Here is a 10,782-nt window from a genome sequence, read left to right as displayed (position 1 = left end):
GTTGCGAGATCGGTCAAACTTGCCAAACCCGTACAGAGATTAATTACTGAAAATAACAGAAAAATATAAAGTTTTTTCGTTAGAAAAGTTTGATAACTATCTTTAATCAGAAAATTTTGAAATTTCACATGCAAAATCTTTATAATGAAAGTAATTTTCATTTTAAGATTAAAAATACTTTTATGCAAGCATGTTAGAAAGGTAACATGTGAAAAGAAAAAAAAAAAGACATGAGAAAAACATTGCTTCAGAAACCTTTAGACTTAATAAATAAAACTGATATTTTACATATGAAAGCATTGTAATGTTTACTGATAATCTGCCAAAGCTCATTACCATTCACTTACTAATTCAAAACAAAATGGTTACGAGGACGGTCTCAAGGACCTGGCCTTTGCTGAAAGAGTTAAGATAACTGATAGTGTTGATGCATCATTTTTTTCATATGTAATGGTAAGAATGATAAGACTTGGGGACAAAAATATAATGAACCTGCAAAACTATGAAATTTGGTCTAAAATATAAAACAATAAGCAATTGTAGTCACGTGGAGAGCGAGTTAAAACACACATCTATACACTAGAATGCCAAAAGAGAAAGTGAAGATTACTCTAGAATAGTAGAGGAAACTGGCTGCACTAGTATAAAGGGCACAGTAGGATTGGTGGAGGGTAGTCTCATGATCAGAACTTGTTCTGAAAGGACACAAATCTAATGGGGTATAAAAGACTGGTGTGCTGTTAGCAAAAAATTGTAGCAGTGCTTAAAGGGCAATCTAGGATCATGATAGCTTTGGGTGTAAGGAGGTAAAATGTGGTGGCATCACACTATTTATTAAATGTATATTAACATCAAAATGTAGTTCTGATACATTCAATTCCATTGCAATGCAACTTTATAATGGCTGTGGTTGTTACATAACTTGCTAACTTGCATATTCAAAATCATTTTAATATAAAATATTCAACCCTCTGTGTATACATATTTTGAATCCTTAGACTGTTGGAGCCTTAAGATTGTACTGATTTTATTAACTCATAGTGCTTAGCAAATATAAGCAGTAAACTTTTTTCCCTATATGTATGTATGTATATGCTATTAAAACTAAAGAGCAAATTCATACAATGAAGCATACAAATCTTATTTAAAACTTCAAAATTGAAAACAAGTATAAAAATCATTATAATACAATTGATATTTTAAAATATTATAGTAATTTTTTATATCTATGGCCAGAAAAAATACTTCAAACATTTAAGCTCCTTTTCATCAAGAATAAATGGGAGGGCTATCTTTACAAATATTCTGATGCTCTCTTTAACAACGTTTAGTGAGGGTGAAGTTACCTTTGAATTATTGGGAAATTTATTACTTGAACATTCAAAAGGCTTACCTTTCCATCACCTTTGGATTCTTGAGACTTCTCTTCCACATCTTTTTCTTGTTCCTGTTCTTGGTTTTTGCTATCTTGTTGTTCGTTTTGACCCTAAAAACATGAATTTTTTTGTTTAAACAGTTCCAAAAGCTAACCCTAAAAATGTCTAAAAAACTTATATTGTCACTATTATACAAATACTAGTTCATGTCACAAAAATGATAACTTACCTTTACACTACTATACAAAGGTTTTTGCTTTTCTCATGAAAATGTAAACTTGTTTTTTTTTTATAAGAATTAGAAGAGAGCTGATTGAGGTGATTTGGGTTGTTAAGGGAACTGATATTGTTGATGTATCATGTTTTTTCATATGTAATGGTAAGAATGATAAGACTAGGGGACAAAAATATAAATTTTGGCAGAGAAGAAGTCAGCTTCAGCTAAGACAGCTTTATTTTCTAACAAGGTGATTGGCCTCTGGAGCAGACTCCCTTTGGATGTGGTGGATGCAGTTAATTTAAGGGAGTTTATGGAAAAGCTTAATAAATATTTGAATGATAAATGCTGGCTTTGAAGTGTTATTTTTTGGAGGGTTTAGTTTAATTTAATGAACAGGACAGTCTAGATGGTCCAAATGTCTCTTATTGTCTTTTAATGTTCTTATGTTAAAACTATCTTTTTTTTACCGTAGAACAAATACTTTTTGCTCTTTTCAATATTATTATTCTTACACAAAGACTAGTTCATATCATATACAATGAAAAATTTTCTTTTCACTATTACACAAAGACTTTGTCATGAAGACAAAGCTTATCTTGTCACTATTACATAAAGATTGGCTCTCGTCACAAATATCAAACATGTTCTTGGCACTACGAAATAGCATTTTATTATCACTAACACTATGTTACCATTAGACACTCACCACATTGCCATTATCAGGGTTAGAAACTAATACTTTCCCTTTGGCTCAAGGCAAGTTGAAAATGTTTAGGATAAGTGAAAGTCTCTATGATCGTCCACTGGGCAACTAAATTTTTTTGCCCACTTGCTGAATTCAAAAATCTACATTTGCTGTATTTTGAATGACAAGGCCTAGATCTAAGCCTTACACCCAGCGAGAACAATAATGAGTTGTCATGTACTAAAAAGCATCAGTTGTTTATATTCCAACATATATTTATACTCCCTGAACAAATAATACAACATACAGCTACTATTCCCAAATCCAATAAGCATACAAACCTTCTAAACACATTTGATTTTGCAACACAGTTAGTATTGGTCTCAGTATTTAACATGTGTTTATTATATACATAGGGTCTGTGCTCAGGTGTCAATATTTGAATTTCCAATTGAATATATCTTAATACACATATAACTATTATAGAACTAATAAAAATCTTCATCCTCTAATAATACATACTACAATAACTGTTCACAGTTCACAATCCTGACAGGTTGTGCCCTAATCGAATGATATTTGGATATACCACTTCATTGTGTAAACTTGCATGCATGCTACAAGTACATTCCAACTACTGGTTTTATGCTTTAGTCTAGTTTACATGGCTTACCTCTAGGCTGGACAGGTTTTAAATTTTAGACTAATGTTAAGAGTCTAGTCGTAGATCTAATGTAATATATAAAATCAATCAATAAACAACAGTCATCATTATGTGGAAATATATACACCTGGAATGTCATGGAGCAAGAGACTGCTGCAGACCTAGATAATATTTCATCTAGTACAGATAGTGACTCTGAGAATGACCCAGGCTTTGATCATCAGGAACAAATATTTTGAATTACTCTGACTAAAAATTACAAACAGTATGGGGAACATTTTGACTAGAGATTTACAAGGACATATTCACATTAAATGTTTATTTACAATAAATTCATAATTACCAAATAGAAGTACATTAGTGTTTGTTTTTGATACAGTTACATAATGTGTCACTGTAATTTCAGTTTTTATAAATTTGTTATAACAATTGGTATTATTATTATCATCATCCGTGCAATTAAAAGTACAACTGCATGAAATGGACAGCACTCTGAAAGAGTGATGTCTACTAAAAATCCATAAAGTCTATCAAATGTGGCAATATACTAGTCCTTTGGGTAAATGATAAAAAAAGTTGATTTCTACCCCTGTATTTGCAATTAATGTCTCAAACTGGCAAGTCGAAAACCTGCTATTTGCCACATTGATGATGGTAACCTATAAAAGTAAACTGAACTATCATTAAATATATTTTCAGTCTTGTTTGTCTTCTTTTACCTCAGCTGAGTGCCTGTATAAACTGTATTTGTACTTTATTGTATGGAATTACATAGCACAGACTGGGGATTGAATATTTTCTAAAGTGCAAAATGAAAAATTTTTGCAAAAATATCAATATTTTCAAACCACAAAATTATGTAAAATTCATCTACTTTCATGTAAGACCAATTAATGTAAGCAATGGCTGTATTTATACTAGACTAGTTGTAATGTGATTTCAATAGCAATGTTGACAACATTATCACTATGCATCCATAGACATATATTTGTTTTTTACTGTATTGTCAAGGCATTTGAGTAATGATAGGTATTGTTGCTTAGGTCATATTACTACTTAATAACTACTGGTGATTAGATTATGACATTTTGAATGTAGACTGGGTTTATTTACTGTTACACTTACAGATCTCTATATAATTCTACCTTCTGAAATGTATTATTAATTTTGTGTTTCAAATATAGTACAGAAGTGATAACAAGGTCTAGAATTATGAAAGTTCCCATTATGTTTGATATTATCCCTTCTCTACCAATTTCATTACCTACAAATGTAATATTAATGGCATAAACATAACCACTGAAATCATGTTACAACTGGTGTAAAAATAATACAGTAGTTCTGGTAGATACGACACCTCCAAATAACAACTTCCTCTTAAATACGACTTTTTTTCTGTACACAGAATGATTTTACATTGGTCTCACCTCCCATGAATGACTTCCTGACATACGACCATGAATTTTGGGTGGAAGGTCAAATAATGACCTCTCTATAATAACTTTTCTTCATATCAATAATGTAATTTACAGAAATGCATGAATACATGAACAAAGAGGTCACATGACTGGAGATTGCTTCACAGCTTAGTATATGTATCTTGGTACCCCAGTGTGTTCAAGTCAAACTCCTTGGTATGGAGACGTAGGTATTTTGGTTTAAAAGCTTTCAGATCATGAAAGGTAACCAGGGGCAGTCAGATACTGTTGTTTGTCTTCATCCCGCTTATTCTTGTAGTGAATGTAGTAGATTTTGTGCTAGAGGCCTAAATGTTAAGTAACTTGATTATGGTTCATTAGTGGGGTGTGTAGATTATTAACTCGCAGTTTGTTGAGTGACAGACTCAACAAATCTGTATGGTAAGCATGGCTAATAAAATGTCTCGAGGCATTCGGGAAAGCTGCGAATGTCTCAAGCTGAGAACAGAAAGTCGCTGTGAAGAAAAAGAAGGCTAGAAATGTTGATATTGATACAGACCAAAGTTGTGACTAAAGCAACAAAATAAACAAAACATGGAAATTAGAGAAGTTTTTAGTAAACTAGAAATTGTTTTAATGTAACATATTACATTTTACGTAGTATTTTTATTCAGAGAGATTACCTTATTAAACAATGGCAATAATTTAGTTCAGATATTTATTCTTATATCTTTACTGGTTCTTTTAAATTTGCAGAATGGTCCCTTTTCAGAGCTGGGATCAATGGATACAAATTTCAAGGTGAAATTTTGGTTTAGGGTGGGGCTGTTTTGTTCAATTAACATATGTAGCTTCCAATGTTTGGTTCTTAGTTTAAAATTATAGTGTTTTGTATGGATATACTGTGGATTTTTTTAGTTGCAGTGATGGTACATACAAAAATGGAATGTTTTTTTTATGTTCAGGGAATCTGGTTTCCAATTTTCTTCCAGTTTCTCCGATGTTTAATTTGAATATTTATTGCACATTATTTTATAAATCAATACTAAAATCGTGTGCTGAAAAACTAACAACAAGACACTTCTTGATATAATAACTACCAGACTCGTGAACATTTAAAGTGACTCCTTTAAATGTGCAAAGATGGATGATTGTTTATGAAATAAATTTTGTGTCAGTTTGTAATGTTTTATATGTATGTAATAGAAATGTGATGCGTAGATGTTTATGAAATGAATAAATTATTTTATATAGAACATAAATAAAACAATTTTAAGTTATCTTTACTGAACTATTATCCATCATAACTATTATTATACCAATTTGCTACGTTATCTGACGAACTATACAGTATATAAACCATTATGTTCAAACCCTAAGAATAGCAACTGGCATAGCTTGAACCCGGTTGTTCGTTATCTGGTTATTGATCCTTTGAATAATGACTTCCTGTCAGATGAAACTTTTTTATCATGACAGAAAGGTTGGTCGTATCTAAGAGGGACTATTGTAATCACAGTAAAACAATAAATTTATGTTAACTAATGTTGCTAACTAAAATTAATAAAAATTAATCACATGGCCAAAACCTTTTTGACTCTGGAACAGTACCATAGAAAGTGTTTCCAGAAAATTTTGTTCTTCGCACTAACAAAATAAGCTTATTCCTCATCACTTATACAAAACTTTTTATTACTAATACAGGCTTTATTTTTAATTTTCTTAGCACCCCTCATATGTTTATTGCTCGTAACACTAATGACATCTGTTGAAATAGCAAAATTTGTTCTTACTAGCAAATAAATCATCATCAACATTTGTATTTGTTATTCTTCTTCTGTCTTTTAATTTTCAATATTTCTTCTGTACATTATAATAACTGAAACAATATTTAGTTTATTGAGTTTCTGACACATAGCAAATTAAATAAAGATATAAAGATCAAAAATATTTTTCTTTGCAGAATGATTCTTTGCAAAACAACTCTCAAACTTTGATAAAGTTTTGAAAAACATGGGTTATGCAATGTAGCAATCAAGAAAAAAGTTATTTTCAATGAAGCAAGTTAACTTCATAAATCAAACAAATTTGGGAAGCATAATTATACACTTTATTAAGCAAAGTTAACATTTTTCTTACCTGAAAATGTATTTCTGATAGATACTCCCCTCCTCACACTGAATAGCTTAATTCCCCTACATCTGCCAATAAGATTTGCATGCCAGTAGCCTTGAGCTAATTTCCACCTAAAAATTACGTGTTTAACGTGAAATGCACAATTGCAGGATGTCATCATCATGTGATGATAGCCATCCACCAACAGGAGGACAACACAACCTCCTTGCACAGTAACTCCTCTTAAGCACTTGGGCTTGAAATATATCCATTCTTATACAAGGTAAGAAGAAAATGGTACTTGAATGGAAAGCCCGTGGAAGGTGACACCCAATGGCAGGGGTTTCATAGGGGCACACCTGTGGGAGACTGCATCTCATCTCGACTAGGGTATATTATACACCTGGAAGGAAATGGAGAGAAGGGCAAAGGAGCCCCAAGTGTTGCAGGGATGGGCAGAATTAGGTTATGACTAACTGTGCACCTCCACACAAGAGGTTGGTGAGCCATGAAGTGTAGTGTAGTTAGGGCACAATCAGGTGTGTGCTCACCTCAACTCAACTGGACAGACTCTTGTTGCAAAAAAAAGCACACTAGCTATTTGAGGGGGTGACCACACTAAACATACAGTGTCACCACTGCCATACTTCCCACTGTGCTATGCATAATGGTGAGAAAACCTCCAAGGTCCACCACCTCAGCAGCTAGTAATAGGTAAGTGGCAATCATACCCATGCTCCACTTGAAAAATGGGTAAGAATTTCTGTTGAGGAGACTTGGAGAAGTGCCTGGATCCCAATCGGATGCCTGCTGGAAAGGTCTTCTACTGGAAACAATGAAATGGGTAACCACAAAATCTTATTTTCAAAAGCTGGTACGTGTGAAGAAGAGGGCAGACACTTCCCTGGTGCTGGCTTTTTCCATGATCTGGATCAGGCAACTGAGTAATATCAATACCACAAGGATACCTTGTCCAACTCAATAGTGGGCACTAATAGATTCCGGGCAGGTGTGTTAGGTGCTTTCCATTACCTCTGGCATAATGTAGACTTTGGGAAATAAGCATACCCTAGGAGGCAGCACCACCCACCTGACAGGGTCCAATAAAGGGGAAAAGGTCACTGAAAAACAAATATTTAGTTACCATTCTCAAAGATGGTATGTAGTTTTATGGAAGAACAGTGAATGGAGGGAGCCGAAATCTGAAGGAGACAAAACAAACAGACAACAAAGAATAAGGGAGATAGATGTGTGTGGGTTCATACACAGACCATACTGAAGGGTTTTGTCCAAGGGTTGGTAAAAATGAGATGCAAGAGAGTGACACAGTAGAAGAATAAGATGTGAAAAAACAATCATCCTCCCAAGTAGCCAAAGCATGAGGAAGAAAAACCTGTTCTGGATAGAGGAGGAAGTAAGTACACTGAAAAAGAGTGCAGGAAGCATTGATGGCATATACGTCCAAACAACAGTGGCGACAGACTAGAAGAAAAAGAAAATATTCTTGCAGATAAAGACAGAATAATGAGCATGAAGTCAATGGCTCAACTAGAGTCCATGGAAGAGCATGTAAAAGCACAAGAAAGTTCCAGAGAGGCATGGAAATATGACAAGAGAGTCAATGAAGAAGGAAGGTTTGAAACAAAGTGGAGAGGACAGGAGAAGAAACTGCCTATAAACCAGCAACAGGGGAACAGGCAATCCATGGTCAAATCATGTGAAAAACACTAAAAGGCAGGCCATGGTAAGAAGACATGGAGTAAGAAGGCAGCAAAAAGAAAATCTGACACAACAGATGTGAGAAGGACAGAGTTCAAAAACAACAATAACAGGAGTGGGACAAGAAAAGATTACATGATTGGAGAGTCCAGACCCATGGTTATAGGACTGGACAAATCTTACATGACAATTGGAAGGGACAACACTCCTAGGAGTGATAGAGAGATGTGGAAGGAGCAAGAGAGTGGGAATGAGGCAGAGGGGATCCAGAAGCCAATTGAAGAACCAATTTTAAGTTACGTAAACTATTGCAAATCTCATAATTAAGCAGGAAATTTAAAAACATAGTCAGTTCTAGACAATGCCAAGGAAAAGAATAAAGTTATTTCAAATGCAAGTGCTTAAGGGGAATTACTGTGCAAGGAGGGTGTGATGCCCTCCTATTGGTAGAGGGCTTTTGTCACATGATGATGTCATCATGCACTAGCACAGTTTACATTAACTCTCTTGCTATGGACTAAGTCAATTCAACCTGATCTAACCTAAAAAATTTCTAATTTTTCTATTTTAGTTACTTTTCTAATAATAAATAAAGAATACACATGAAAACCAAGAAAAATTACTTACCTGGTCTCCTTTTTTATATTTTTTGCTGTTGACTATTGATGAAACTTAACCCTATTTTTTTATACTAATGGTACTACTACATCTGATGTTTTTTTTATTTAAATAGATAATGCACCAAAGAACATAGAATAATAACACACAAAAAGTAGACAATGTCTTATAACTATCACAATGTTTCTGGTTTTCTAACTATGTGACAAGAGCCACTGAAAAGTCAGCTAAGCTCATTGATTTGTTTCCCTCACAAATAAAGTTTGAACTGGAAGCAAAATAGACAATTCTTTGTACAGAAAACTTGAACCCAAAATTTACATCAAATTTTGTACTTCTCAGAGGGGTGGTAAATAAATTAGAGAAGAGGGGATAACTAAAGAGCAAATGTCACAATTCTCATACTGAAGGAAATTCAGTTTTTTTTTTTTACATTGCCTTATAAAATTAAGAACTTAAAACTTATATAATATTAAGACTTGGATTACTAGCTACATTGTTATGCCAAATTTATTCATATAAGAAAGTAATTTAATTAAAGTTTTAATGTAACTCTGTAAAACCTCATGACATGCACATAAAAGGATGCCTGTAGCGAGAGAGTTAAACACGATTTTAAGGTGCTCTTAGCATATACAAATCAAGTAAATACAAGATTAATATCTCACATCATCAGTCTATCTCAATTACTCATGCCATTTCAAAATTTTCGTGAGTCATTTCTACTCACTGATTTCATAAGTTATAAATTTATGTTCATACATTACCAACATTTCACTGACCTCACTATCCCAATAAACAACACCCGTTGATCTCCTTTTTGGTCTCTTTCTTCGCTGAATAGCTGCTTGTGTTCCTAGAGCATTTTTGTTTTCATGGTCTTTATCAGCCTCTGGTAAACAGATCAGAAACACACATTTAACCAAAATTATCAAGATGTTAAAAGTTAACAAATTTAGTTGGAAATTGGCTGTATGTACAGACTGTTCATTAAATGTTTAGTTATGAATCTAAATGCACTTAAATCTTATTTTTTGTTTTACATTTTTTAGCGTTATCTAAGAAAATAGAAATATCTTTAACACAAACAACATATAAAATATTACCAAAAATGTTTTGCTTGAAGTTGTATGGAGATGTTACTGGTATTAGGAATGATAACAACCAAGATCTTTTCAATAGAAAATGGCATGACAAAAAAAATGGATATGTTTTATAGTAAAATACTTGCAGAAATATTTAATATTATCAGTTTTATTTTATAGGATGAAGAATTCAATGTTGTTTATCTGTTTTTGTATCTACAAGTCAGTTTCGTGGTTTATCAGGCTTTTATTTTTGAAAATGGTAGGCCTATTGTGCTATGTACATTTACCTTCATCCTTATGCATTATTGGATGTGCTCCAAAAATGTTGGAATATGTTTGGGTATCCTTTTCAAATCCATGCAACCAAAATACTGAATGATTTATGTAATGTATTAGGATTCCAAATTAAAATAATTTAGTTTAATTATGAGTTCAAACTAACTAGTTTAAAATAATTTAGGTGAATTGAAAATTTGGCACTTTTTTCATGTCTTCTATATTATTTGGATTAACTTTCTACAGCTAGTATCTTGTGTTTTCTCAAGAATATATAACAACATTAAGTTTCAAAATTGCTTTATTTCTCCCTTTCAAGTCACCTATAGAATAAAAATATGACTGAAATGTTTAGGTTTAAAATTTTGTTTTCATGTACAATTTATTAACACTTGCTTTGAATAAAATAAGTAAAAAGTACAGATTGCTACCCCTAACTTAGGTTATTTTTTGTCCCACATACAATTTTTATTTGAGGAGTACAAAGATTTAGTCTTCCTGCCTGCATATGTAAAACTTGTCAACGTATCAAACATAAACAGCAACATCAATGTCTAATAACATGAATGTCGGTCTCCAGCCTAAAATTCTACTGTAAATCAT

The 10,782-nt window shown here is 32.8% G+C and overlaps 1 protein-coding gene across 2 annotated transcripts in view; it reads right to left on the bottom strand.

The window, feature by feature from the left end:
* Positions 1-10,782, bottom strand: part of LOC106458553 (protein phosphatase 1 regulatory subunit 12B-like) — a 124,161-nt gene that overhangs the window by 41,559 nt on the left and 71,820 nt on the right. For both annotated transcript variants that reach the window (XM_022384799.1, XM_013918071.2), the window contains exons 16-17: positions 9,598-9,707; positions 1,394-1,486 (exon numbers count right to left, since the gene is read on the bottom strand). In XM_022384799.1, coding sequence (XP_022240507.1) covers positions 1,394-1,486; positions 9,598-9,707 — 203 coding nt within the window. The remainder of the gene's footprint in view (positions 1-1,393; positions 1,487-9,597; positions 9,708-10,782) is intronic.

Source organism: Limulus polyphemus, unplaced genomic scaffold (genome assembly GCF_000517525.1).
Source record: "Limulus polyphemus unplaced genomic scaffold, Limulus_polyphemus-2.1.2 Scaffold484, whole genome shotgun sequence".
NCBI classification, from domain to species: Eukaryota; Metazoa; Arthropoda; class Merostomata; order Xiphosura; family Limulidae; genus Limulus; species Limulus polyphemus.
The sequence above is the reverse complement of the archived record's forward strand: the minus strand, read 5'-3'. Positions and strand labels throughout refer to the sequence as shown.